A 25,823-nucleotide genomic window follows, 5' to 3' on the forward strand; every position below is an offset into this window, starting at 1 on the left:
CATACTGGCTGGCTACACCGAGCGCTTCGTTATCTTGACCATCGCAGGAGAGCCTCCATCCAGCACTGGAAGCGATCTTGCTTCGACCTTACCGAGAAAGGACTCCGCCGCGAGTATCTCTCACCACATTCGAGGTGGATGTACCTTATGCAGTACTGCAGTCGCTGGCAAAAAGCCGACTTGGCATGTCCTGGTCTGCATAGCAGCAGCAGCCACTCCGCACTTTGGCGATCTGATGGGTGTTGATCAAGGGTTTGAGGCGAACATTGGCATTGTCAAGGGTTCTCGAGCGATCCACCGCGATCACAAATCGGCGCTGGGGCTGTATGCTGCGGTATTACCGACGACAATAGGGAGGCCGTGAGCAAAGCCGTGTCTGACGAGCAGTAATGGACAGCAAATGGTTCAATGTGTCTTGGCTTAAATCCGCTTCTGCATACCTCCAGAGACGTCTGTGAGCGAATGGGGGCGTGTTGACTCGCTCCTCGCAAGCGAGAGGTGCCAGCGAGAGACTGCAGAAGCACCTGTCAACTGCAACTAAAAGGTGTATCACAAGTCGTTCTTCAGGTAGTGGTGCGACCTTCTCGACTTGGACTGTCGTCCAGATGAACAATACGAGCTGTAGTATTTGATTCGATATAGCCCTCAGTGAAGAGGGTGCCCCCGCTCAAGCTGTTCCCTGTCATAAGGCATGATTCGTCAAAGCAGCGTGCTGTTGATCATCTGCACGGGCCGGACTGATTCCCGGCGTTGTAGAAGATCGTTGTCCTGCATGGAAGAAGTCGCTTCACGATGTGGAGAGTAACAGATAGATAGAGCCTCGGAGGTTACAAGGCGAATCAATAGCAGACTTCCGCTCGTGCGTGGCATCGCTCCTTCCCGTTCTGAAGTTGTTCCGGGATGCGTCGCCAGGGACAGTGAGTAAGCGATGTCGACATACAGGGCGCTGCAGGTACATTGTATGCAGAGCATATCAGGATCATGAAGCTCCTTCCGGATTGGGTATGTCCGCTGTGATAAGCTTAATATCGACAGCTTGGCGAAGGCGGGCAGTGTCTTGGTGTGCGGCCGACACAGATGGAGCGGAGGTATGACGTGTGATTTGTTTGCTCGATTGTTGTTGGCAATGTTGAGATGTGCCCAGTCGGCCTCGTATAGTGGACCACCTAGGTGGAGTGATCTTATCAAGTGAACTTGGCGAAGTATTGCGACAAGCCCAGGTCGCGGCAGTGTCAATGACACGTAACAGCTTTCCACCCTAGTGCCTCTGTCAGTCGTGTTACTGTGTTTCGCCGCAAACCCTTTGGCAATGCCACAACGTACCACAATAACCATCTTCGCTCTTCTCGCCTCGCTCGCAACGCTCTTCTTCCTCGCCATCCAAAGTCCTGGCGACAGGTACACCATGGCAGGTCCAAATTCAAATCCAGCAAACGAGGATGTGCAACTATCATTGAAGCTGGCAACAGCACCCAACAACAAGCTCAGGATCACAATTACCAACCACGACTCCACAACAGCACGAACTTTTCTTCGCTGGGATACGCCATTTGACCCGCGAGCGATAGATATGGAAATCCTTACACTAAAGGATGCTGAGTCTGGTAGTGAGGTGCCGAGCCCTGGTCTTAAAGTCAGCAGAAAGTTGCCGCCACCTCACGAAGACTTGATCGAGGTGCCAGCGGGAGGTGAAGTGAGCGAAGAAATTGAATTGAAGGCTCCGTGGCTTCCAAGCGATGGGAGGAAGATGCAGGTTGCCGCTGCGGAAGGAGAATGGAAAGCGGTGTGGAAGAAGGGGAAGGACGAGGTCAAGGATGAAGAGTTGGCGGACTTTGGGGGTGAAGATGTGGTAAGGGGTGCGTTTCGGAGTGAGGGCACTGGCGAGGTGACGGTGTAGGATTGTATGAGGGGAGAGATGAATGTGTCGCTGCTGGCACTGCGGACAGGTCAGCGGTGGTTGGACTGGCTATCTGCAAGATGGGCTGATCATCTCCAGCGGGTCGAAGAACTGAATGGTGTCGTGGCAAGCTGTGTCCTCAGGTCTTGAAACTGGTGTAAACTTCCAGTGCTCCCCCTGCCGCGAAATCTCATTTCCTGGCAGCCGTGACGGTGACCTGTGGCGCCATAACGGTCACAGCTTCAGCCGTAACGTAAACAGTTGCTGCAGGGGCCTCGACAGCTGCAGTTGCCAGTACAGTGCTGACCTGATCGACGTATGACGTGACTTGTGACACGAGAGTCTCGTAGGCGGTCGACGTCTCCAGGATGATGGACGTGTATTGTGCTGGTTCGGTGGCAATGACTGTCGTGGTGGTCGTTCCTTCCATAGTGGCCGTAGCGATGACACCAGAAGTCGTAAGGATTGCGCTGTCTGTGTATTGTACGGTTACGGCCTCGGAGACATCGGCTGTGGTGTATAATATGCTTGTGTCGACGTGGGTCATTGTCTTGTAACGGTATTTCAGGACGCGTCTGGCGAAGGCTGGGGATGCACAAAGTGCGAGGAGCGTGAGGACTCGCGAGGGCGGCATGTTTGATGTCGTCTTAGGTTTTGTGATGGATATGGTCTGGTGCTTGCCTCTGTCGTTCGTGCTTCGTGTAACTTTGTCTCGCGAGTCCTAAGCTTAGCAGTGTTGAGAATGCGAAGAGAAGGCAAACACTCTCTGCCAGCATGTCTGATACATTCCTCGTTGCGCCGCTTCAAATCATTCGCTGCCGTCTGGAATGCAAGCCCAACGCAGTGATTTGCTCATCAAGAGCTGTAACTCGACCCAGCTTACCTCTAGACGGTCAACAGGTACTGAGGGTTTTGTGTCCATGCCAACAACATTCGTGGTGCCTATGGGCGCCATCAGTCATGGCAGTCCCGATTCTGTCAAGGAGCTGTCGGTGAAGATAAGTTGTTCAGCAATCCTTTGCACATCAGCGCGCTGCAGCTTCGAAGGAACCTGGCAGGGCGCCGCCGTTGGAGTTGCCCACTTGATGCTTCACTCTCCATGATGCAAGACTGCTGCTTGTGATCCATAACATGAAGTCATGCTGGAGCAGTTCAGACCCTCGACCATGTTCCAGGCACGTGGAAGCCAGGGAAGGTGTAGCCTGATTGTGAGTGCCCTCTGGATGTGCTTGATGCTTCTCTCAATGTACAGCCTCCAGCAATAGTATCGCGGTGATGCCGAAGCATGTGCCGTGTGAAGGCGAGGAATGTTTGGAACTTGTCAAGAAGAAGCGGTTCTCAGCGGCGCTTGGGGCGCCCGCTGCCCGTGGGAGCTCGCCAACAGCCGACAGTCAATTTGCGCCGTAGCCATGCCCGCCAGCAACACACATGTCAATACATCTGCTGTCGATGAAGTACATGCCTATCTCGATGGTGAGGTGGTATTCGTAGTACTGAACACATCACACTGGGACGTTGCAATCTGCCGGCGAGCCGAAACAACCCAATCTCACCCCCCGGGCGCGTCCAGAGTAGTGGGCACTTTCAACGATACGTCATGGTTGGGATTATCTTCAAGTCCCGCCGTCGGTAGCTAGAGCGAGGTTCAAGCTTCAGAGTCGTCCTTCAATGCTACCAAGGGACCCCCAATCACTAGACCAGCTCTTGTTCTCCCTTCACCTCCGACTACCCTTCTTTGACCCTCTCTCCGACCCGAGTCCACGGCACCGTGCTCACAAAGAAACTGCGGCTGAATCATCTCACTGACTTGCCGACGACGAGAAAAGTAAATACTGCTACTGCACACGACGCTGGTAGACCATCTCAGGGCGGCCATGTCCGCAGCGTGAAGACACCTCACAGATCGCAGCACACCATCGCACATCGTCTTGCGACCGCCCAACCACTTTCTCGTCGCGTACCTTGGCCGATTTGCCCTCGACCACGTTAGAGCGAGCCCGACGCCATGGCACCGGCCGTCGTCTCCAGCATTGCCTCGCGCTTTCACCGAATGAGCCACTCGCAGGACAGCGACTCCCACAGCAGCAGCAGAGACAGCCGACAGAGCAACGCACAGCGCGAAGAGGAGAAGACGAGATTAGCATCGTGGGAGGCGGAAAAGCACCCACTCGAGCCAGATGAGATTGTCAAAGATCCGCAGACGAAGCCCGTCGGCCATTCGAGCAAAGTCCTGCGCAAAGAAGACTTTGACCTGGTCAAGACACTGGGCACGGGCACTTTCGCGCGCGTATGGTTGGTGAAGCTCGCCAATCGTAAAGAGCGCGACATCAACAAAGTCTTTGCGCTCAAGATCCTCCGCAAGCCCGACGTGATCCGCCTGAAGCAGGTCGAGCATGTGCGCAACGAGCGCAACGTCCTCGCAGCAGTGGCGGGACATCCCTTCATAACGACCATGGTCGCGAGCTTCCAGGACGACACCACACTTTACATGCTTCTCGACTACTGCCCCGGTGGCGAAGTCTTCTCTTATCTACGGCGAGCCCGACGATTCAACGAGCCCACCTCACAATTCTACGCCGCCGAGATTGTACTAATCCTCGAATTCCTACACGAGCGGGAAGGCGTGGCATACCGGGACCTCAAACCCGAGAACATTCTGATTGATGCAGAGGGCCACTTGAAGCTCGTGGACTTTGGCTTCGCGAAAAAGATTGAAAATAGTGCGTACCCAACAACGGCTGACGGGCGCAAGCGCCAGAAAGCTGACAACACGACAGGGGAGACATACACTCTCTGCGGCACACCGGAGTATCTGGCGCCCGAGGTGATCCGAAACACCGGCCATGGCACGGCTGTGGACTGGTGGGCGTTCGGTATACTGATATACGAGTTCCTTGTGGGACAGCCGCCCTTCTGGGATCAAAATCCCATGAAGATCTATGAGCAGATTGTCGAGGGCAAGGTGCGGTACCCCAGTGCCATGTCGAAAGATGCACGAGACATTATTGGTGGTCTGTGTACTGTCGATGTGAGCAAGAGACTGGGTAACATGAAAGGCGGTGCAGACGCCGTCAAGCAACATCCGTGGTTCCAGAGCATCAACTGGGACGACTTATACCACCGCAGGACGAAGGGCCCTATAGTGCCGCATCTGAGAGGCGCAGACGACACACGGAACTTTGACGAGTATGACGCCGAGCCGAAAGAGGGGGATGAATATACGAAGGTAAATCCTCACAATCACGTACGTCCTTGCCTCCTACTAACTACTGCCTAGGAAATGCGCGACAAATACGACCGCGCCTTCGCCGACTTCTAGGCTCGCCACGAATCACCCACACTCAACACACACGAGCATTACGAACGACAGCGGATTGACCTGACCTGACCTGGCCTTACTGCATTGTAATTGACGAGAGAAGCATGAGACCAAGCATGGCGCACGGCGTACGGAATTAGGAAAGACGACGAATGAGCCGCAACGGACTCACATGGACGTTGGGAACGTCAGGGCGCGAAAGACGTTGCAATCAATCTTGGAACGATTATGAGCATGATCTAGTACGAGGGGAATCTTGGACGCGAGATGGAGAGATGGCATGGGCTCGTGAGCAGCAGGAATTACGTACCACCATCACAACCACCACAAGATATGAAGTAAGATTACCACTTCAATGCCATCCCAAGAAAAGTGGGTGTTGGCTAAGGTGTATGTTGCCCTCTACGAAGAAGCCGCGAAGCTGGCTTGTTTCGACTACACACGCAAGCACGTGCCTGCGCGTAGCAGTGATCCGGCTGTCCATCCACTTCACTTCCCATATCCCGTCCGCCTGCACACATGCCCGCTCGGTCCTTTCGGCTATGCTTAAACTTTCGCCCAGGACAGCGTTTACACTTCCCCACCTCATGGCGCTCGCGTTCCACTTGTCGCGCTCCATCTAGGCGGATCGCTGGGGACAAACGACCGCCCACCCGGCAGCGTGTCTCCTCGCTGATCACTGACTACTGGCACTATGTTTCTGCCACTGCCATTCTGTTTCAAGCATTCTTCGCTGCAGCCTCGTGAAGCACGATAGGAGGCATGTTGCTGGCTTTGGGTAGCCGGAGGGCGGTGCAGACGCAATGGCCGAGGTTGACGAATAGCTGTACTTCGCGGAGCTTGAGAGATGGAGTGGTTAAGAGGACGCTGTTGACGGAGGCTCATGATCGGGGGCCGAGTGAGGTATGGCATGGATGGTGTGGGAGATTGGGATGAGGGTTGCCAGAGAGAGTGTTGGTACTGACTGCTGTGGTGTAGCCACCGCTCTTCGAACAAACGGTGCCTGAGCACTTTGCCGGCATCGTGTCGAAATATGGAGATCGTCCTGCGTACGTTCCTTACCCACTTCTCCGGCCAGCAAGCAAGAAACAGCAGAGCATGAGCAGAACACAGACTAACAGCCTTCATCCAGCGTCATAACCCGCCACCCACGCGCCTCCCTCACCTACTCCCAACTCGACGAAAAGAGCAATGCATTAGCACGAGGATTACAAGGCATTGGAGTAAAGAAAGGTGACCGCGTCTCCGTCTCCCTCGGCAACAACCTCGAATTCGCCATTGCAACCTACGCCATCTTCAAGCTCGGCGCCATCCTCAACCCCCTCAACCCGTCCTTCAATGCAACGCAAGTCGTCAGCGCGCTGAATCACCTCGACTCCAGCCATTTGATTATTGGCGCGGAGACGCATTTGGTTAGGAAGGATCCGAGGGATAATACGGAGGTGTTGAAGTTTATTGCGCCGGGGATTGTGGGGGGGAAGGGCTCGCTCGGCTTGGACTTGGAGAGTGAGAGGTGTGGGAGTTTGAGGGGGGTGGTTGTCGTGGATAATTCGAGGGGTACGTTATGGATGGAAGAGGGGGGATTGGGGGAAGGAGGGATGGTGGATATGTATGGTGAGAGGATGGAGGGCTGACATCTTGCAGGCAGAGTTGATGCAAAGGCTTTGACTGGGGCTGTGCCGTTTGAGGCGCTCCAAGGTACGTCCTGACAGGATGAAGAAGCCACCGGACAACCTTGCGACATTGCTAACACCACCTACCAGACAACACCACTCAAACCCTCCCCTCCCAAAATCTCCACAAAGACGACATCATCAACATCCAATTCACCTCCGGCACCACCTCCGCCCCCAAAGCAGCCTGCCTCTCCCACCGCTCAATCCTCAACAACGGCGCCCAAATCGGCGACCGCATGCTCCTCACCCCAAAGGACGTAGTCGTCTGCCCTCCCCCTCTCTTCCACTGCTTCGGCTGCATCCTCGGCTACATGGCGACCGCAACACACGGCAGCGCCATCGTATTCCCAACCGAAGCCTTCGACCCAGAAGCCAGCTTGCGGGCCGTGCAAGAATATCAGGGCACGGCGCTGTACGGTGTTGCGACGATGTTCCTGGCCGAGCTGGAGTTGATTGCGAATGGGACTGTGAGTGACGAGGGCTTTGAGCATTTACGGACGGGAATCGCGGCGGGATCTGTGGTGCCTGCGGAGCTGATGAGGAAGTTGCACAAGACGTTGAATCTTCACGATCTTACCATCTGCTACGGCATGACGGAGACGAGTCCTGTTAGCGCTATGACTTCGACCACGGACCCGCTGCAGAAACGCATCGACACAGTTGGCAAACTTCTCCCGCACGTGGAATGTAAAGTTGTCGATCCGTTCGATCGGAGCAAGACGCTGGGAATTGGGGAGAGGGGCGAGCTGGCAACGAGTGGGTATCTGGTTATGAAGGAGTACTGGGACGACCCTGTCAAGACAGCCGAGAACCTCATCCCGGACTCCAACGATCCGGGCAAGATGTGGATGATGACCGGCGACGAAGCCGTCATGGACGCTGAGGGCTACGTCAGTATCACTGGACGCATCAAGGATTTGATCATAAGGTACGTGCAAGCTGTAAAAGAAAAAGCCTGCTGGGTGATGAGGAAGACGCTGACGCTGACGATGGTGCGTAGGGGTGGTGAGAATATTCATCCTCTGGAAATCGAGAATTGTCTCTTGGCACATGATTCCGTGGGAGATGCGAGTGTGGTGGGACTGCCGGATGAGAAGTATGGAGAGGTTGTGGCGGCTTTTGTCATTCGGCATCAGGGGAAGGAAATCGCGGCGAAGGAGGTGAGGGATTATGTTAGGGAGAGGTTGAGTGGGCATTTGGGTGAGTACATTTCTCTATCGTTACGATGGTCGAGCAACGTGTGCTATTGCATACAGTACTGCACGGGCGCTATGGCCGGCCCAAGGAATGTGGCGAGACGGCGCGAGACGAGATCTTTGAGACATCTACTGACACTATTGACAGTGCCGAAGTATGTCTTCTGGGTGGAGGACTATCCTAAGACAGCGAGTGGAAAGATCCAGAAGTTCAAGCTGAGAGAGGATGGTCAGCAGCTACTGAAGGAGGGCAAGGGGCTTGAATAGAGGTCTCTGCGACGACTGACTGCTTGCTGCAGACATCGTTCTGAGGTTGTCTGAGTGTATAGTGCTCAGTGTAGATACCGTGTCGAGCACCATTGCGACAAAACTTGTTCCTCATGGTCTCAACTGCGAGACATATGTGTCAACGTTGTCTTTGCTTTCCACTAACTAGTACTTATAGTGCATCTATCAGACTTCAGAAAGGAAATGTATCATTCATAACGACTACAAAACAACAGGCTACCACTATCGAACACAAAACATCAACAACAGCACCATGATCGACACTGGGGCTTCAGCACGAAGAGATCCACGCAGTGCACGACTACAAGCCCGCAATCGCAACAAAGACAATGCCACACCCGCCTCGTTACCTCATCCTAGCACTACGAAGATCTCTTCGAATGGCAATGAAAAGATCAAACACGGCCGCATCATCAAAAGACAGGCCAGCAGTTCCAGCACCCGGCTCACGCCCGAGCAACGTCACGAACAGCAGCTCAGCTCCGCCAACACCCGCATCACAGCCGCCGAAGAACAGCTGGCCGCTACAACCCGTCGTCTCCTCAATAAGATCCGGCTGAAGAAGCAGGTGCAGAGGACACTGGATGATAATGTGAAGAACAGTTTAGAGGTCATCAGAAAGCTTAAGAGAACGAATAGCGGGTTGTTGTCGTGCTTGGCTTTGGCTACTGTGGCTTCAATTTGGGATCGTTGGGGTGGTGCTGATGGGGTTAGTCATGCTGCGAGTAGTCTGCTCGTCCCCGCGGTCACGGGGGTGATGGAGAGGGTTTTGGGGTGATGGAGGAAGGGGGTAGTCTAAGGCTGTGTGAGAGAGCGCTCACGGAGGGCGTAGGGAAGCGAGGGACTGCGTCTTTCGAACATCGACATGACAAATGGTAGCATCCCGCTAAATTCTGAGGACTGCATGCAACGACAAACGTACCAGAGCAGCGCCGTATACGTCTTCATTGCGACGACAAAGTCCGCAGTAAGCCAACGAGCAATGGAGCTGATGACGAGACGCATTGGCACTGTCGCAGACACGTTGCGTGTTGCTTACAGCTTGCAGAAGACTGCCAGCTGCGATGATCATCGCCGAGTGTACCAAGATGATGGAAAACAGGTGAGCTCAGTCTGGGGCATGATGTTGCAGGGTCGATCCTTGTCGAGAATTACCCTGAATGTTCAGTACGGAACCACAGCCTCGTTGCTTCGTACTTCTAGCCTTGCTGAAGATCCACCATACCGCGAGCCTGGAAAGATATTCCCTGGGCACAAGAGAAACATATGCTGAAATGCCACGTACATCGTCGTCAGCCAGACATGTCTATTCAGGGGTGGGAACTCGTGTTCAGTGTGGAGCAGCCAGAACTGGCAACGCCTCACAATTGATATAAGATGCACTATTGGAGTCTTCTATAGACCATCAAATCAACTCTACTTAGAACACAGTACTCGATAAGAAAAGAACAGCATGCACTTCAAGCACCTCACTGCCGCACTCGCCACCTTGGCCGTGGGAGGTGCACTGGCAGCACCTGCACCAGTAAGTCTCCTATACTATCTCCCAAGGGAATCGGATAAGGCTGACGCTTGAACCAGGTCAGCGGCGCTGCTCTCGAAGCCCGTGGCAAGAAGGATGACTTCAAGCACGATGGCGACGTAAGAGAACACCCTCTTTACTGCATCCTCTCAGCTTGACTGACATCGGATCACAGTGGTGGGACGACAAGAAGCTGAAGGCTCGTGATGATGACGACGATCACAAAGACCATAAGGATGGGAAGAAGCACAAGGACGGTTGGAATGATAAGCTTAAGATCCGTGATGATTGGGATGGTGATTTCGATGTAAGCCATTACTTGCTCGTCCGCTCGTACGCAGATGCTGATAGATGTCAAGGACAAGAGGCTCATGGCCCGTCATGAAGATTGGAACTGGCGCAAGGGCTCGAAGGGCTGGAAGGACTATGGCAACGTATGATGGGGCGGTTGTAATATCGTACGACGATTTTGCTGATCTTTTGCAGAAACTTGGGAAATATAATCACGACAAGCGAGACAACGACGACGACTGGCGCGAGCATTACAATGAGTGGAAGGATAATGTTGATGTACGAAAGCTGCCCTACCTCTTAGATGTTACAATACACTAACACCCTGCAGAACTGGTTCGACGACAAGAAGATCAAGGCTCGCGACGATGATCATGACGATGATGATGATCACAAGAAGAAGAAGGAGAAGTATGGGAGGCACGGCCGATATGGTGATGATGACGGACGTAACCGTTGGGACCAATGGGACGATGATCGTGACTGAGGGTACAGGAGCACGATCGACTGACAAAAGATGACACGATGTTACAAGGGCACGAAGCACACGAATGGAGTTGCTGCTTTCCAGGGTGTTTGTATGATCTGTTCTCGCTACTGCTACTTGGGTCGAGAGAAGGGGGGGTACACTCATTGCATCAACAGAATAGCCTTGCTATCATATATACTTCTCCTATCAGCGTTCCCACAACGCTGATGCTGTTCTAGTGAACGCACCAGCCCGTGGCCTCAATGCCCATCACAACCAGTGACTGCAAAAAGGGATCCGAGCAAACCCGAACCAGCTCCCATGAAGTCGAAGGGCTGTGAGCCTACGTGTCCTCATCAGGGACACGGAAGACAAGCTCACAACTGCTGTACATCTTGGCAACCCTGCTACGCAACGACGATGCTAGGGCAATAGTCCAGGAAGAGTCCACCAAAGCCAGTGTGTAACGATCATGTCGCAAAGCCCGAAGGATCGAAAGGCTATACAAACAGGTCAGAGGATACATAAACATGGCGCAGCATCTGCCTTTGGTCAGGAAAAGTACATCAGTGCTCAAGGCGAGAACAGGCCAGTTCCATGCGCAATACCTCGGGCGGTCAGCGCTCACAGGTGGCGCGTCGTCACAGGAGGAATAAGGGGATAGCTGTGAACGGTTCATACCTCATATCTCATCACTTCGATAGCCATAGCGACGGCCCTCAAGCCTTCTCAAACTCATCCATCGACCCCTCATACTTCTTGCCGTCGGCCGAGAACACCACATCCTCCTCCGGCTTCCTCAAACTAGCCTTCACCAACCCCGCAATACTATTCTCCCTAAACAACACATCCATCTGCTCCAAACTCCTGCCCATCGTCTCGGGATACAGGAAGAACACCAAAATCGGTATACACCCTCACAACACCGCATACAGAATATAATACTGATAGCCCAACGAATCTATCGCGACCGGCGTGATCATCAGGACCGCAAAGTTCCACAGCCAGTGGTTCGCGGTCGAGAAGGATGTCATGGGCATCCGGAGGCGGGAGGGTGCGATTTCGGTGACGTAGAGGTAGTTGCAGCCGAGGAAGCCGATGGGGACGAAGAAGTTGAAGAAGAAGACGAAGAAGACGGAGGCGTATTGGGCGGGTTTGTTGGAGGAGGGCATGCTGGTTGTTATGGCGAGGGCGGTCATGCAGAGGGACATGCCGGCGCCGGAGAAGCTGGGAGGGATGTCAGCAAGGGGTAAATTGAGATGAAGCTTGTGGTTGACTTACATGAAGAGCTTTCGACGACCGAACCTGTCGATTGTGAAGAAGGCGATGAAGGAGGATAAAAATTTCCAGGTAAGACACCCTCCAGATAGAATGCGAGCCGTTTGACTGTCCGAACCGAGGCCGTTTTCGAAGATAGTCGTAGAGTACGAAGAGATGAGGTTCGAGCCGCACCATTGTTGCAAGAATTGCAGCATCAGGCAAAGGGCGAAACGGTAGAAGATCTTGTTCTCTCCCATGGTGAACAAGTCGCGCTTCTTGGCGGCACGGGTGTTTTCTTCCAAGGCATATTCGATGACTCCAAGCTCGTTTGTGACTTCGAAGCTATCTTCTGGCAGGTTGCGGAGGACAGAGAGGTTCTGGCGGGCTTGTGCGATGTTGCCTTTTCCAGCTAGCCTGCAAAAGTGTCAGTTCTCTGCTAAGATCTCAGGATCTGCTTGCTACTCACCATCTCGGACTCTCTGGAAACAGGAACACAGAACCAATCAATACCGCAGAGACCAGAGCCGGGAACGCGAGCGGGATGCGCCATGCTAGGGATGCAACTCCTGTATCCTCACCCATCGAGATCTGGTAGCAGCCCAGGTTGATCCACGCCTGCAAGACATATCCCACACAGATAAACAGTCCATCAATCACAACGTGCGCTCCTCGATTCTTCGCCTGCGAGCACTCTGATTGCCATACAGGGACCTACGCGACTGATCAGCACGATTTCGCAAGGATGTGTGGACAAGCTTTGTCCTCCACGTACTGTGCTGCTTAAAGCACCAACGCCAAGTCCGATGATGAAGCGGCCGATGGTGAAGTGCGCGAGGTGGAAGCTGGTGCATTCGAGAACTTCGCCGACGAATGTCAGGATTGCGGCTATGATGACGGTCTTGCGTCGACCGAGAGGGTCTCCAATCCAGGAGCAAGCCAATGAGCCAAACAGAGCGCCAAGAGTACACGATGCGACGATGGTACCCTGAATGGTGCTGTTGCTCTCCTTCTCAGCGTCGGTCGTGTGAATCGTATCGATTTCTGGAAACGTATCGACCCAGCTCTCGATGCTGAGCAGACCGCCAACTCCCGACTGATTGTATCCAAACAAGATGAAAGACGGCAAGACCACCAGCATCAGCATGGCAGACTCGAGAGTCTTGCCTCTGAAGCCCATCTCTCCTGTTGCGAAGCCCAGCAGAGCCAAGAGAAATACAGTGCTTGGCGCACGTGTTGTGGTTCTTGGCCAGAGACTTGGGTATGACAAGAACGACGGAGAACCTTGGCTGCAGAGGTGGGAGGAGCGTGGGCTGTAGTCAAGCTACTTATACTGGACGGGATTCGCCCTTGACCTTGCCTCCGAGCCGAAGGCGATGGGGTCTCATGCCAGTCACACTCCATAAATTACTCCATATTGTTCAGTATGTGGGACTGGAGACATCCGCTGTAGAGCCGCTCCACGGTGCTGCCGGGTTTGTGATGGTCTAGCACTCCACAGGCAGTTGCCACGTTACAATGGGGAAGGACAATCAAACCAACAGCGTGGTCGAGGAAATGCTGGGAAGTAATGAAAAATTCATGATTGGCCGTCATATAGCGAGTGTACGGTAGCCTCGTGTGCTTTGATGGCGCTGAGGCGAGGTGGCTTCATGAGTGCAATCTGAGCATCCCCACGACCTCGTAACGGTGCTGAGCTTGCTGGAATTGCTATGAAACATCATTCTGACAAAGCGGCGAGCAGAAATCTCTTGCTGTCAGCGGTGGCGTTGAGACCAAGTGGATATCGCGTCTATGTGGTCGGACAGTTGCCCACATCGGCAATCCGGACTTGTTGCTTCGTACAGGCCGTCGTGGCCGACTCGTGCTCGCAAAGGATAACATCGCCGGAGTCATATCTTGGCTGTCGTAGGCGGTGGCCTGATATTGGTGGTCATGCGGCACAGGATGTAGGACGAAGGATGACCAGCACAGTCTGGAGAGCGTCTACCGTTGTCCTTTACCGCTACAACGCACTCGGCTGGCCCAGTTCGTGTCTTCTATCGGCTTCGGCTCCAACTCTTCGTCCGGACGACATGCCGGCATGGCGACGAAGAGTGTGCCGTGACTTCTCGTGCTGGCTCCAGGTCGTGGAGGCCGTTGCAGCACGTGCGGTCATCGCAGGACCCATTGAGGAGCGCGTCCGAGGAGGCGGATTCATCATCGTATGGGTCGGTGGACAGGACGGCGGTGGGGTCCATCGTGGCATGAGATCACTGGCATCATCGTTGTGATGGTAGTGCTAGATGCCAACATACACGATGCGTGAACGGAGTAAACATGATGAGCATGGTCTGACTTCCTCCAATCTTCTTGGCTCGAACGTCTGACACGACCATGTGGTCCGCGGCATCTGACGGCGACAGCAAGGATGACTTGAAATGTTGCCGAGGTCCAAAGAGGCAAATGCAACGACACGCTGATGAAACAGCAAACATCAACCACACCGCACATACCCTTTCCCACGTGTAGATCGAGATGGCCTCGAATACAGTAGACAAACTCACAGTGAACGACCCCAGGGCCAGCAAGCAGTCCGCCGTAGTCAACGGTCGCCGCTGGTGTAAGTCCTCCATGTCCTTGCCAATCCTCCGACCCCAAACCTGGTCCATGCCACTCATCAGCTCACACCACGCATATAAGACTACCTCGACGCCATCCCCAAGACCAAGCAGAAAGGCACCGTCGTCCTGATTCATGGCTTTCCTGACATCTCCCACGCCTGGCGCTACCAAATCCCGCTGTTCCTCTCCCTAGGCTTCCGCTGCATCGCCCTCGACTGTATGGGCTACAGCGACACGGGCAGTTCCTCGAACCTCGCCGACTTCAGCTTCAAAACCCACGCCGACGCCATCGCCGGCATCGCCAAAGCGATCGGCGTGCACAAGGTCATCATCGGCGGTCACGACTGGGGAGGCTTCACAGTCTATCGCGTAGCGCAATGGTACCCGGACCTTGTCAGTCATGTCTTCTCAGTGTGTACGGCGTATGCGCCGCCGATGGAGAAGTGTGTGAGTACTGAGGAGTTGAGTAAGACGACTCTGCCGCAATTTGGGTATCAGCTGCAGTTTGGGAGTGAGGATGGGAAGGTGGAGAGGGTTGTGAAGGATGAGGCGAGTATCCGGAAGTTCTTGTTGGGAATGTATGGAGGGAAGACGCAGAGTAGGAGGTTGTTTATGACGCCGGACAATGGGATCAAGTTGGACATGATTGAGAATGAAGAGATTGCTATGACGCCGTTGTTGAGTGAGGAGGTATCATCTGTCAGTCCGCTTCGTACATCACACGTTGCTAACAAATAACTAGGAACTCGATTTCTACGTAAAAGAATTCGCAAAGAACGGCCTAAGTGGCCCCTGCTCATGGTACCGCACGCGGAAGATCAACTGGGAAGACGATCTGAATCTTCCGAAAGACACCAAAAGGCAGATCAAGCAACCAACCCTCTACATCTTGGCGACAAAAGACAACATCCTGACCCGAGAGATGAGCAGAGGCATGGAGAAAGCAATCCCAAACTTGACTCGCGGAGAAGTACCAGCCGGTCACTGGGCGCTGTGGCAGACGCCCACGCAGGTGAATGCGATTCTCAAGGATTGGATCCAGGGTGTTGTGCTGGGTGGGAAGAGTAAGCTATAGGCGTCCGCAGAATGTTGGTATGCTTTGCGGGCAAGGTAGTCAGTCTAGTGAATTGACATCGTGTCTGGCTCATGCACATCTCGACAGAAGGAAACGACGTCTCCACATTCGACTAAGCACAAAGACCGCGTCATGCTGATTCAGGGCATCGGACATTCTCGCGTTTCCCGGCAGGATGACGGAGTGGTGTGACGGTCTACGGCGGCGGTGATTCCCTCTTTCGCTACTATTCACAACATTGCTGTCTGTGGTGGACGCTTCTTTTCGCTTCCGAATCGATGGTGCATGGTATGTATGCGCACCTCAAAGGGCCCCAAAGGCGTGGCAGTGTCAGAGCAACCAGGAGTCTCCGGTTCGCTCGCGAGGTCCCGCCTTCATACATCCGACAAGTCCAAATCCACGACTTGCGATCCGGTCTGAGGCTCTGGATCACGAATGACTGATGTAAGGTAGAAGGTCAAATAAGGACCCGGACTGATGACCTGTCTGCCAGAAGTCATGAGCAACGGTTCACCTTTGCGCCATGGCCGCGTGCAAGCTAGTATGGCGGACGCGACAGCTAGGTGGCATTGCATTGTCGTGTGACGTTCATCACACATGCCAAGGGATCTGGCTAGCGTCCGTGCGAGGTCGTCCCTGGGACCCTGTGGCCATTCTGTCTCGTTTTGGTTGAGGAGCTGATCAACATAAGCTACCACAAGCACGGCAAGCTCGTCAATCGTCGCAGAGTAGTCCGGCTTGAGCGCAGTCGCCTTGCTCAACGACTTGGAGCCTGGACAACTCAACGCGGCGAAGATCTTATCTCGACCATCAGAGCATACAGTGTCGTGCAGAGATCTCAGGTTATCGAGAAAGGCAATGCAAGCGCTGGGTACCCGAACACGCTGCTGAGCAGATCGCACTTGCAAGTCACGAGAATCCTCAAGCAAGCGACTGATCCTTCCTAACTCCGACACACTGCCTTCCAACGAGGATGAAATACGAAGTAGTCGGAGCAGATCTCGAAAGACCGCCGCTGGCAATGACCATGCACCGCAAATGAAATGTAAACTGCGTGCTTGTAGGAGCTCCGGTACGATCCAAGTTCTTTTGAAATAAGGCACCCCGAGAATATACTCCGCTGTACTGAGCCGATGCGGTGAGACGGTCCTATCCCAATCCGGATCTGTGAGATTATGTTCCCACTGCTCACTTGGGTTTCGCAGCTGTGCGTTGACGCTGTCTTCGATGTCGCGTGAAGTGGCACAGCCACTTGGGAAGAGCTCTGGAACGTCTGGGGCGGTAACACCTAGCAAAGCGAAGACCCGTCGTGCAGACGAGTAGATACGCCACATGTCTTGGACTTGCTCATTTCGCTCGTCGACATCGTCCTGGTTGATGCATATCTGATCTATCCAGAACCACTCCCGGTGCTGTCGCGGCGTGGACAAAGGTTTCTGATGGCATGGTAGATGGTGTGCACGTATCAGTGCAAGCACTGTCATCAGATTTTCCGTGACTGCCAGGCGCGATCCATTGACGTTGATACAACTCGAGCGTTCACTAGATCCCCAGCAATAGGATAGAGCCGTGTACCAAGTTTCGCGCCTACGGAGATCTGCCCAGTCATCAAAATGCTTCATCGACAAGGAGAGTTCATCGACAGGTACGAAAGTGACCAGTCTGATGGAAGTTTCGCGGAGTGGCTCGTACTGGTAGTCACCCATGTGGTGAGGGGAGTTCGTCTTTACTTTAGACACATTGCCGTCGCCCGATACTGGACTTGGTGCGGCGAGCAATGTGCGTTCTGCCATGGTGAATGGTTTCGTGCTTGCTGTCAAAAAGTCTCACATTTTCGTTGAGTAGTAGTACTTTTTCGTGGATTGCTTGTGAGATGGGCGAGCCCGGTGGTGCTTGACTGTGATACTACCTACTTCGAGTGCTGATAATGGGAGGGGTCAGGCTTCCACAGGGCGGAGCTGCAGGCGAGCTGCGCCATCGCAAGTTATCCTCTTCGAACTTCACATTTCCTCGCCCCGTCCCAAGCACGACGGCGTCTTCACGCAATCGATGCGAAGGCGCTTTAGCTGTCGCCAGATCGGAATCGGCCGGTTCTTTCTATGCCAGCTTTCAAGAAGTGTGGTCACTCCGTGAAAATATAAACTCCTGACCGGCTACAGCTACACTGCCGTCGTGGTGTGTGTGCCCTGCCTCGTCCTCTGAAGGTGAGCTTGGCGGCGAATTGAAGATGAGCCATATTGAAGGAGTGGCAGCCGGGTTGCAAGGTGCCAAAGATGGTCGCAGCGTCCAGAATATCAGCATAGAAGCAGCCTCACAGTAACCACCCAGTAACCGCGGCTGACTGCCACTGCTGAACCAATTGGCTCGCATGATGCTTGCAGCGCCTTTCGGAGATTCTAGGTGCTTGTCTCGATCAGCAGTCTCTGAGATCACGCGTTCGCTCGCGATCAAGAATCGATGAGTATCTGACCTCCTCAGCACATCAAGCATCCCGAACTTACCAGATATGTCAGAGCCTCCGTGCACGAGGACGATGTACAAACATTTCGTCATTGTCCAGGTCATCTACATACCTACCATGTGCCTTCTTGTTGCCAACATGCAGCATTCAATGCTTTCCTTTCAGACATCGTCCAGGCCAGAGAAGGTGAAGTGTCCTCCAAGAACCCTGCCAATCGTCCCAAGGTATGCACCACTAAACAACCCCATGGCTTCCCAATCATGCCGGCATAATCCTTCCCAACTCCTGGTCAATGCAAGTTCTACCGCTTCTTCGCGGTACCAATATGAGTACCATGCACTGGATAATAGTTAGCATCGTGGCCGCTCAAATCGTCAAGGATATCGAGTCAGACTCACCTTTACTCCCAAACAACAAACTACTCCTACTCTCCTGCCAATGCGTCTGCAAAGGACTGAGATGCAACAACATCAACGTCCTCGAGCTCTTCCCCGCCGTACTGCCTCCCAGCGAGTACTGCAACAAATGCGTCAACTTGCTGTTTCTGTACGGCACATGCGCATCGCCATTCTGGCTCTTGTTGCCCAACGCGGCAATGACGTCTCCTAGGGAGCTGAGGGATTTGTTGATGGCTTGCGTCTCTTTCATACGGCTGCCTTCCGCGCCGGATTGTTTGAGTCGTTCGCTTCCTGCGAGGTCGACGAGGTTCAGGACACCTTCGGTTGTCTCACCGGTAGCTTCGCAGCGACCTTTGAGGGTTATGATGAAGACGCTATGACTTCGGGAACTGCGTTCGTTGGCTTTTGTCGCTGCCACTCTTCGATTCTTGGCGGCGGTGTCGAGGAGATTCGTGACAGCTTTCTCGGTGTATTGTGCTGCTGCATCGATTCCTGAAGCTCTAGGGCTGGCAGACGGGCTGCCAGTGATTTGTGCAGCCGGAGGCCAATCTGCATCAGCAGGTGGCGGCCAAAGCCCTATCGCTGTAAGATTCGTCACTGTTGTCTTTCCAGTAGCCGTGTCGTGATGGATATCATGTTTGTCCTTTTTCTTGCCACGCACGCTTGCGCCAAGATCATCAGCATCGTCCCAAGTCTTCGCGTCGCCCAGCAGATCGTTGAGCGTCTCGTTGTAGACTTCCACAAACGAAGCTTCAACAGCATAGTCCCAGCCCTTGAACTTGAGTCGTAACATCTCGGACATCAGAAGGCGTATCGAAGACGGAATGATGCCTTCCGGTCCAGACATTCCATAAGTCTTTCCACTGCCCGTCTGACCATAGGACAGGACACTGACATTGTAGCCATCGACCACTGACTGAATGAGCTCTTTGCACTCGTCAAACACGCTGATATTCTCGGTACCCGGCGGGAACACACGATCAAAGGAGTAGTTGTGCTTCTCGTTCCGAGTTTTTCCAGTGGCGGTCAGTGCTGCAGGAGCATGGACAACCATATCCTTGCAGCCATCAAGCTCGTCCTCGCCCAGGTACTCCACCTTGGCAGCATCCGTTTCGCCATTGAGAAGTGGTCTAGATCTGACAAAGACACGAATGTTGCCTTTGAGTTCCAGTATCGTGGCATTCAGGTTTCGCCGAAGGGCTTCCTCTCTTCGTAAAGTCTCGAGTGTCGCTTCCTTTTCTGATATTGCTTTCTCCATCTGCTCGCGCATCGTCGTGAACTCGTGGCTTTGAGCTTCCTGGTTGCCTTCCAGAAAGTGTGCCTTCGAGATGAGCTGATTCTTCTCCTGCTCGAGCATGGTGATCTTATTCTCGTATGTCGTGATGCGCGTCCGCAGGGTCGCTGTGGTCGCTTTGTTCTCGTCAAGCTGGCGCTGCAGGTCTACGATTGACTCCCGCATGAATTGGACTTCAGTGGCAGACTCCGTCGCTCTGCTTTCGCCTGCCTCGCGTAGCGTTTCTACTTCTTTCTGCAATTTCGACAGCTCCTGGTCGTGGTCCTTCTTCACCTCATCCATCTCATCCCAGTGCTTTGACGTAAGCTCTGCCGTCTCCTTGTCCTTCTCTTTCTCCAGTGCCTTCCTTACGTCGTCCAGCTTGCGTTCGAACTCAGCGGCCTGCTTTTCACGCTCTCGCTCCAGCCTCTGCACTTCCTTCTCGTGCTTCGCCCGGAGTTCGTCAGCTTCTCTCTCTTGCTTTCTCGCCAAGTCCTGCAGCTCGCGCTCGTTGTCTCGTCGTACTTGACGAAGATCGGTCGACGTCGTGTGAAGTTCGTTTCGTGCTCGATCGAGATCGCTCGTGAGGGATCGTGTTTGGGACGTGAGCTCTCGATTCTCGTCGGACAGCTCCTGTACTCGTGTCTTGTACAGGGCCAATGTCTCTTCGATGGCACTCTTCGCTTGAGCGGCCTCTCCCATCTGCTCCTTAAGACCAGAGTACATCTTTTCGAGACCATCGAGGCGGTGCATGGGGTCCCAAGCTGCGACAGGACTTAGCTTGTCTTTCGTCAAGAAAACTGGCATGTCTCTTCGCCTCGCGCTGGTAGCAGGCGTGCGGAGAGCATTGACTGATTGCTTGTGCTTGTGAGGGGAGGGGGTGGTAATGAGTGCTTGTGTAGACTGTGCATGACGAAGACGGGTATGGGGTGTGCAGGAGAATTTGGGTATCTTGCTTGGGGACACCTCTTCTTTGATGCGCTCAAGAGAAGGTCGATGCCGCGAGGACGTGCCTCGAGGTTTCTTTGGTGTGAGCGATAGCCCGGCGAATTGCGTGCTGAGAGATACGTTACGACTGGAGGGTTGGCTGGCACCGACAGTTCCTCCTTGTTGATCTTGCTGTGCTGATGGTGCTGACAGTGCTGAAGACGTGGTCGAAGTAGAAGCGTCTCGCGACGATTGACCGAAGACGCCGCCATCGTCGCTGGATTCGCTCTGATAAGACGAGCCAGAGTGTTGAGACCTGGTCGTTGCAATCGCAGTGCTGTGATCCTGCTTTCGATTGCCAAGATCGCCTTGCACGCGAGTCTTGCGGAGGTGTATGCCGTTGACGGGGCTGTTGTTAAAGGACAAAATGGGAGTACCTTTGCGCATACCCATGATCCCTGCTTCTCCATCTGATTCCTGATCATCGCTCTGCGGTGGCTGAGCTCGTGCTGTGCTCGCAGGCCGCGTCGCTCCTCCTTGGCGTATTCCGGTGGCATGTCTGCTGCCTGGTCGTATGCTGCTGATCGAGCTCGCAGTCGAGGCATTGGATGTGTTTCGGTGGCTCGAGAGGTTGGAGGGCGGTCGCGTGCCGAAGCCTGAAGTGCTGCTGATGCTCTTGGTAGACGCATGCGATCGTAGTGGATTCGCTGGCTCAGCAGCACGCTCTGCAAGTGTCTTACGCTTTGTAGGCGGCTCCGGTACTGGATGGTGATATCAGCTTCCACTTTCACGTTTTCGCAGACTTCCACTATACATACGCCCGCTAGGCTTGTGCTTGGATGGTATGCTGCTTGACGGCGGTGGCATATGACTCCCAGCAGTCTTCGCATTGAGGTCGCTGGCAGTCGTTTCTTGCAGAGTTCTGCCGCTGGTCAAGGCGGGCAGCCTCGATGGCGGCTTCAGACCTGATGGGCGTATGTTCTCCATTTGTGATACAGGCCGTTCCATCGTAAGCATGTCGGACACGGCTCGCGCCGGCAAAGGGTGTCGTCAATGCGAAGTGAGAATAACAAGACGCCAGACCATCGTCCAACGTGGTCGCAGTCGCGTTATCGAGGGCTTCAATGTTCTGGAAGCGCGTTGGTGTTTACTGGACCTGAACTTAGCGTCGGTCGGGACAACTCGGCCGAAAGTTGATCTATCTCGGTAACGAGACCACATATGCGGCTATACATCTTTTAACGAGAATCATCTCCATCTCTGAATGCCGTGAGATGGGCAAAGCTTCCAACGTCATTGGCGTGCTCTCACATGTCAACCAACCATCTTGCAAGAAACGCTCGTCCGGACAAGGGCAGCGCTGCGAACTGACCGATTCGGTCTGGGATATCGCACAGTCTGCCAGACGCTTCTTTTTCGTGCGGCGTCTGGCTGCTTTCCGTCTTCCTATCTGCATCGCCCGCATCCCATAATGTTGTACCTCACACGACATCTTCTTTGCGCCCTTCTCTGACCGATAGCTCAACACCAGCTCACCACCACCCACGCACACCTCACGAATGTGCATGCGACATGGAGAAGTATGGCCAGTACAGGGACAAAGGTACCTCGACATCGCTTGAAGCGGCTTGCATATTGCGCTCGCCCGCTGACTACTCGTCCCCGACTTCAGGCTCCGGCATAGCACCCTTCTTTACCATTGCACCTCCGCCAAGCAACATCTTCCTCGCCCCGTATCATCTTGTAGGTTTCTACTACTTCCACTACTCACCAGCACTGGAACACCCCACCACTGACTCCAAACACCTCGGCAGTTTCTCTTCTTCTTCCGCATACCCTTCTTCATCTTTGCCTGCGCCGTCTGGTACCTCATCGTACAATGGACGCCACCCGCAGGCGTCCTCCGCAAAGCCAATCTCTGGTGCATCTTAGGCATTCCAGGAGTCTGGTGGGTCGACATTAGAGTTGACGGCGTCCGACGCGGGTGAGCTTGACCTGCATCCACATCACACCACTGTGCTGACACCTTCCAACCAGATCTTTGGGTAAACCAGGCGGATCGAATCCTTTGCCAGGACCAGGGACCGTCATCGCATCTTCCTACACCTCACCTCTGGATGTGCTCTATCTGGCTTGCATCTTCGACCCAATCTTCACGCAAAGCTATCCAGGATCTCGAAAAGTACGACATCTATCTATCGAAGGCGCTCTCGCAGCATGTTTTACTCTGCCACCTCCACCTGACCAGGCAATACCACTATCCCAACTCGTCGCCCAGAACCCAGACCGCGTCATCGTCGTCTTCCCCGAGAGCACAACAAGCAACGGCCGAGGCGTTCTCCGCCTCACACCCTCCCTCCTCTTCGCCGCCAAGGACACCAGCATCTACCCCGTCTCCCTCCGCTACACCCCCGCCGACGTCGTCACCCCAATCCCCGGCATCATCGAAGCAGCGCGCTTCCTATGGAAACTCTGCTCCCGCCAAACGCACTGCATCCGCGTGCGCATCGGTCTGCCGCTGACCCTCGGTCAACAGGATACTGCGGCGGAGATTGCCAGCAGGGAAGCTTCCAGAGGGCGCGCAGAAGGTAGACCGTATGATACTAACTTTTTCGACAGCTTCCAAAACGGCGGAGAAGAAACTGATATTGACGGACTTACGCCTAGAGAGCGACGGTCGCTGGATCTTGTGGCGGATTCGTTGTGTCGGTTGGGGAGGACGAAGACGTTGGGGTTGGGCGTGAAGGAGAAGGCGCAGTTTGTAGATGCGTGGCAGGGGAAGACAACGAAGAAGCGGAGGTGATTGAGTGGATGTCTAGTCATGAAGAGGGTAGTGGAAGATATGCTGGTGTATAGAGAAGAGTCCGGTACTGGGGTTGAATCGTTGTGTGGTCATTAGCGATTATGCTATTTCGCGCAGCGAATGACATTGAAGATTGCGACACAGAATCTCGACAGCTCAACTTCTTCCAGGTCTGATTCAGCTTCGAATTCACACTCCCCTCTGTGCACGCAACCCTCTGGCGGCCCTCGATGGACTACCGCATTTTTCCAACAACTTGATGCCTCAGGCCACTAAAGTTCTTAGGGTACAGCAGGAAAAGTCATGAGATGCCAGCAACATGTCAGATCCCGCTTCTACAGCGCTCAGAATATGGCAGTAGACCTTCAGTCGCAGGATGATAATAACACCATGGTTTCCCTTCGGTCTCGTGGAGTTGTGGCTCATAGAGCTCCAAATCCATATTTTGGAGCTCATTATGACCGACCATGTCGTCGTAATGCCCAGTGCAGCAACACGTGGACTACAAAAATAATGTAAATACACTCCGCATCATTGACAGAATTAAGATTACACTTGAAACTCAAGCTATCTCGCCATTCCTCATCCAAGGCATAACCATTACCATAACTCATATCTACATTAAATCATGCACGTGAAAGCCGTTCATTACACTTTCCCTTCACCCCTCTCTCCGTCAAATCATCTGCGACATGCAGAGTAATCCATACCTCACTACATCTAGATTACCCACAATCCGACCACCGCAGCAACCATCCCCACCAGAAGACCGCTGACTCCAAACACGTTCCCAGCACCAGTACTCAACTCCACACCACTCGGCTCAGCCGACGGCGCAGTCGTAGCGAGGGTATCGGAAGGATCGACGAGCACCGTCGACGTCGTGGGCACAGCGGCGTCGGTCACTGGTGCGTCCTGGGTGATTGTGATGGTTGAGGATGCTGTCGATGGAGCAGCGGGTGCGTCGGAAGTGGGTGCTGAGGTCGAGCTGGTATCTTCGGAGGTCGAACTAGATGAGGAAGAAGAAGAGGGTGTTGGAGTTACCGACCTGGAAGATTGGCTTGTCGACGACGTGCGAGTGGTAGCATTACTTCCACTTGACGACGTCGAGGTTGAACTTGGCGATGGAAGGGCAGTCGGGTAAGCCGAAGTGTCAACCGCGCTGACGCTGGAGATGGCGAAGAGGAGTTCGACTTCGTCTACATTCAATGGATCCAGCTCTGCGGTCTCGACAGCATCGCCTTGGGAGCTGTCGCTGGAGACATAGAGTCCAGCGTCGTCAGATTCCGTGGAGGGAACGAAGATGTTTGCTCCCTCATCTGACGCTGCGGCGAAGACGCGGTACTGTGCTGATGTGCTGCTGCATTCCTGGAGGGTTGGGCCGGGATAGAGACAGTAGAGACCTTCTGAGGATTTGGAGCGGATGGCGTAGGATGCTGAGGTGGATCCGGAGAGGAATTGCCAGAGAGATGTGTCGTCTGTGCCGGAGCTTACTTGGGAGATGGAGGATGCTGGTGCGTTTGTCAGTATCGTTGATGAGAGGATTAGTGCTCGTTCTGGACTTACAGTTTCCAACGCCGATGTAATAGTCTGTTGCGTAGCTTTGTATGCTGTACCATGTATCTGGCTGCAGACCTGTATTGGCACTTCCTAAGACGTTCGACATTTTGTTCGTTGTCGCCGATGTTCAGTATTCTTGGGTGAATCAGTGAACAGGTCAATTGGTGAATGGGCGGAAGGTCTTTTGTTATGTTGTTGACTACGATACCGTGATCAAGTCAGCCGCACGTGAGGTACACATGTGCCTGTGCAAAGTGAGGCAGGGGCGGGGCGTGATCTGAGTGGCGCACTGCAGCCAGCATGTGCGACGGTTCATTCACGTCCAATCGACTGGGATTTGTTGACATGGAGACAGGAGTGCTTGGCGATGCAGCCAAGGGATTTCAGGTGAGATATCGGCATGCAGAGTATGACAACACTATCTCGGGGTCAGCAGGTGTTCAGAGAGCCAGCTCTTCAGGAATCAGCTCTCTGTTGTGATCAGCTTGTGGCTTGTATGGGAAGGCTGTTTGCTGAGTCCTGCTGAAGCTGTCAGTGGGTCTTGCGCAGTTAGTCACGCTGCATGCTGCTGCTGCTGCTGCTTCTGCATTATTTTCATTATCACGGGTGAGAGGGAGATACAGAAAACCAGGTAGTGGACCTTCTTTGAGTTGAGCCCACTTCAATGCCTTGCTCGGCAAGAGCGTCCAGATAGGTCAGCTCTCAGCTCATCTCTCCACGCCAAGCGAACGTGAAGGGCCACATTGAGCAGCAGTAGCATCGTATCGTCATTGCCGGCAAAGAAATCGTTCTGAAATGGTCGCTGCGA

The 25,823-nt window shown here is 53.9% G+C and overlaps 13 protein-coding genes across 13 annotated transcripts; 7 read left to right on the forward strand and 6 right to left on the reverse strand.

Moving 5' to 3' along the window:
- Positions 1-1,309: 1,309 nt before the first annotated feature.
- On the forward strand, positions 1,310-1,897 carry CLAFUR5_06568 (uncharacterized protein; the record flags this gene model as incomplete). Its single annotated transcript, XM_047905716.1, has 1 exon — positions 1,310-1,897. The coding sequence occupies one exon, from the start codon at positions 1,310-1,312 to the stop codon at positions 1,895-1,897; it is 588 nt and encodes a 195-aa protein (XP_047761875.1).
- A 190-nt stretch (positions 1,898-2,087) lies between these two features.
- CLAFUR5_06569 (uncharacterized protein) lies at positions 2,088-2,531 on the reverse strand (the record flags this gene model as incomplete). Its single annotated transcript, XM_047905717.1, has 1 exon — positions 2,088-2,531. The coding sequence occupies one exon, from the start codon at positions 2,529-2,531 to the stop codon at positions 2,088-2,090; it is 444 nt and encodes a 147-aa protein (XP_047762149.1).
- A 1,371-nt stretch (positions 2,532-3,902) lies between these two features.
- On the forward strand, positions 3,903-5,216 carry CLAFUR5_06570 (cAMP-dependent protein kinase catalytic subunit alpha; the record flags this gene model as incomplete). The annotated part of the gene is made up of 2 exons (XM_047905718.1): positions 3,903-5,123; positions 5,175-5,216. 2 exons carry the CDS (start codon positions 3,903-3,905, stop codon positions 5,214-5,216), a joined length of 1,263 nt encoding a protein of 420 aa, XP_047762448.1.
- Positions 5,217-5,978: 762 nt separating this feature from the next.
- Positions 5,979-6,850, forward strand: CLAFUR5_06571 (Acyl-CoA ligase SID4; the record flags this gene model as incomplete). The annotated part of the gene is made up of 3 exons (XM_047905719.1): positions 5,979-6,119; positions 6,195-6,265; positions 6,349-6,850. 3 exons carry the CDS (start codon positions 5,979-5,981, stop codon positions 6,848-6,850), a joined length of 714 nt encoding a protein of 237 aa, XP_047762406.1.
- A 1,779-nt stretch (positions 6,851-8,629) lies between these two features.
- CLAFUR5_06572 (uncharacterized protein) lies at positions 8,630-9,154 on the forward strand (the record flags this gene model as incomplete). Its single annotated transcript, XM_047905720.1, has 1 exon — positions 8,630-9,154. The coding sequence occupies one exon, from the start codon at positions 8,630-8,632 to the stop codon at positions 9,152-9,154; it is 525 nt and encodes a 174-aa protein (XP_047762723.1).
- A 675-nt stretch (positions 9,155-9,829) lies between these two features.
- Positions 9,830-10,676, forward strand: CLAFUR5_06573 (uncharacterized protein; the record flags this gene model as incomplete). The annotated part of the gene is made up of 6 exons (XM_047905721.1): positions 9,830-9,901; positions 9,958-10,017; positions 10,074-10,205; positions 10,258-10,332; positions 10,385-10,468; positions 10,521-10,676. The coding sequence occupies 6 exons, from the start codon at positions 9,830-9,832 to the stop codon at positions 10,674-10,676; spliced, it is 579 nt and encodes a 192-aa protein (XP_047761799.1).
- Positions 10,677-11,377: 701 nt separating this feature from the next.
- On the reverse strand, positions 11,378-11,698 carry CLAFUR5_06574 (uncharacterized protein; the record flags this gene model as incomplete). The annotated part of the gene is made up of 2 exons (XM_047905722.1): positions 11,378-11,525; positions 11,580-11,698. 2 exons carry the CDS (start codon positions 11,696-11,698, stop codon positions 11,378-11,380), a joined length of 267 nt encoding a protein of 88 aa, XP_047761794.1.
- Positions 11,699-11,935: 237 nt separating this feature from the next.
- CLAFUR5_06575 (Major facilitator superfamily transporter mfsA) lies at positions 11,936-13,095 on the reverse strand (the record flags this gene model as incomplete). Its single annotated transcript, XM_047905723.1, has 3 exons — positions 11,936-12,332; positions 12,385-12,629; positions 12,691-13,095. The coding sequence occupies 3 exons, from the start codon at positions 13,093-13,095 to the stop codon at positions 11,936-11,938; spliced, it is 1,047 nt and encodes a 348-aa protein (XP_047761795.1).
- Positions 13,096-14,432: 1,337 nt separating this feature from the next.
- On the forward strand, positions 14,433-15,593 carry CLAFUR5_06576 (Epoxide hydrolase srdG; the record flags this gene model as incomplete). The annotated part of the gene is made up of 3 exons (XM_047905724.1): positions 14,433-14,517; positions 14,598-15,208; positions 15,261-15,593. The coding sequence occupies 3 exons, from the start codon at positions 14,433-14,435 to the stop codon at positions 15,591-15,593; spliced, it is 1,029 nt and encodes a 342-aa protein (XP_047761797.1).
- Positions 15,594-15,967: 374 nt separating this feature from the next.
- On the reverse strand, positions 15,968-17,386 carry CLAFUR5_06577 (Heterokaryon incompatibility protein 6, OR allele; the record flags this gene model as incomplete). The annotated part of the gene is made up of 1 exon (XM_047905725.1): positions 15,968-17,386. One exon carries the CDS (start codon positions 17,384-17,386, stop codon positions 15,968-15,970), a length of 1,419 nt encoding a protein of 472 aa, XP_047762426.1.
- A 969-nt stretch (positions 17,387-18,355) lies between these two features.
- Positions 18,356-21,669, reverse strand: CLAFUR5_06578 (Kinesin-like protein klpA; the record flags this gene model as incomplete). Its single annotated transcript, XM_047905726.1, has 4 exons — positions 18,356-18,393; positions 18,453-20,489; positions 21,090-21,413; positions 21,471-21,669. The coding sequence occupies 4 exons, from the start codon at positions 21,667-21,669 to the stop codon at positions 18,356-18,358; spliced, it is 2,598 nt and encodes an 865-aa protein (XP_047762729.1).
- Positions 21,670-22,224: 555 nt separating this feature from the next.
- On the forward strand, positions 22,225-23,455 carry CLAFUR5_06579 (Putative lysophosphatidic acid:oleoyl-CoA acyltransferase; the record flags this gene model as incomplete). The annotated part of the gene is made up of 4 exons (XM_047905727.1): positions 22,225-22,255; positions 22,325-22,395; positions 22,467-22,636; positions 22,690-23,455. The coding sequence occupies 4 exons, from the start codon at positions 22,225-22,227 to the stop codon at positions 23,453-23,455; spliced, it is 1,038 nt and encodes a 345-aa protein (XP_047762730.1).
- Positions 23,456-24,175: 720 nt separating this feature from the next.
- CLAFUR5_06580 (uncharacterized protein) lies at positions 24,176-25,121 on the reverse strand (the record flags this gene model as incomplete). Its single annotated transcript, XM_047905728.1, has 2 exons — positions 24,176-24,966; positions 25,022-25,121. The coding sequence occupies 2 exons, from the start codon at positions 25,119-25,121 to the stop codon at positions 24,176-24,178; spliced, it is 891 nt and encodes a 296-aa protein (XP_047761548.1).
- Positions 25,122-25,823: the final 702 nt, after the last annotated feature.

This window comes from Fulvia fulva, chromosome 5 (assembly GCF_020509005.1).
Source record: "Fulvia fulva chromosome 5, complete sequence".
NCBI classification, from domain to species: domain Eukaryota; kingdom Fungi; phylum Ascomycota; class Dothideomycetes; order Mycosphaerellales; family Mycosphaerellaceae; genus Fulvia; species Fulvia fulva.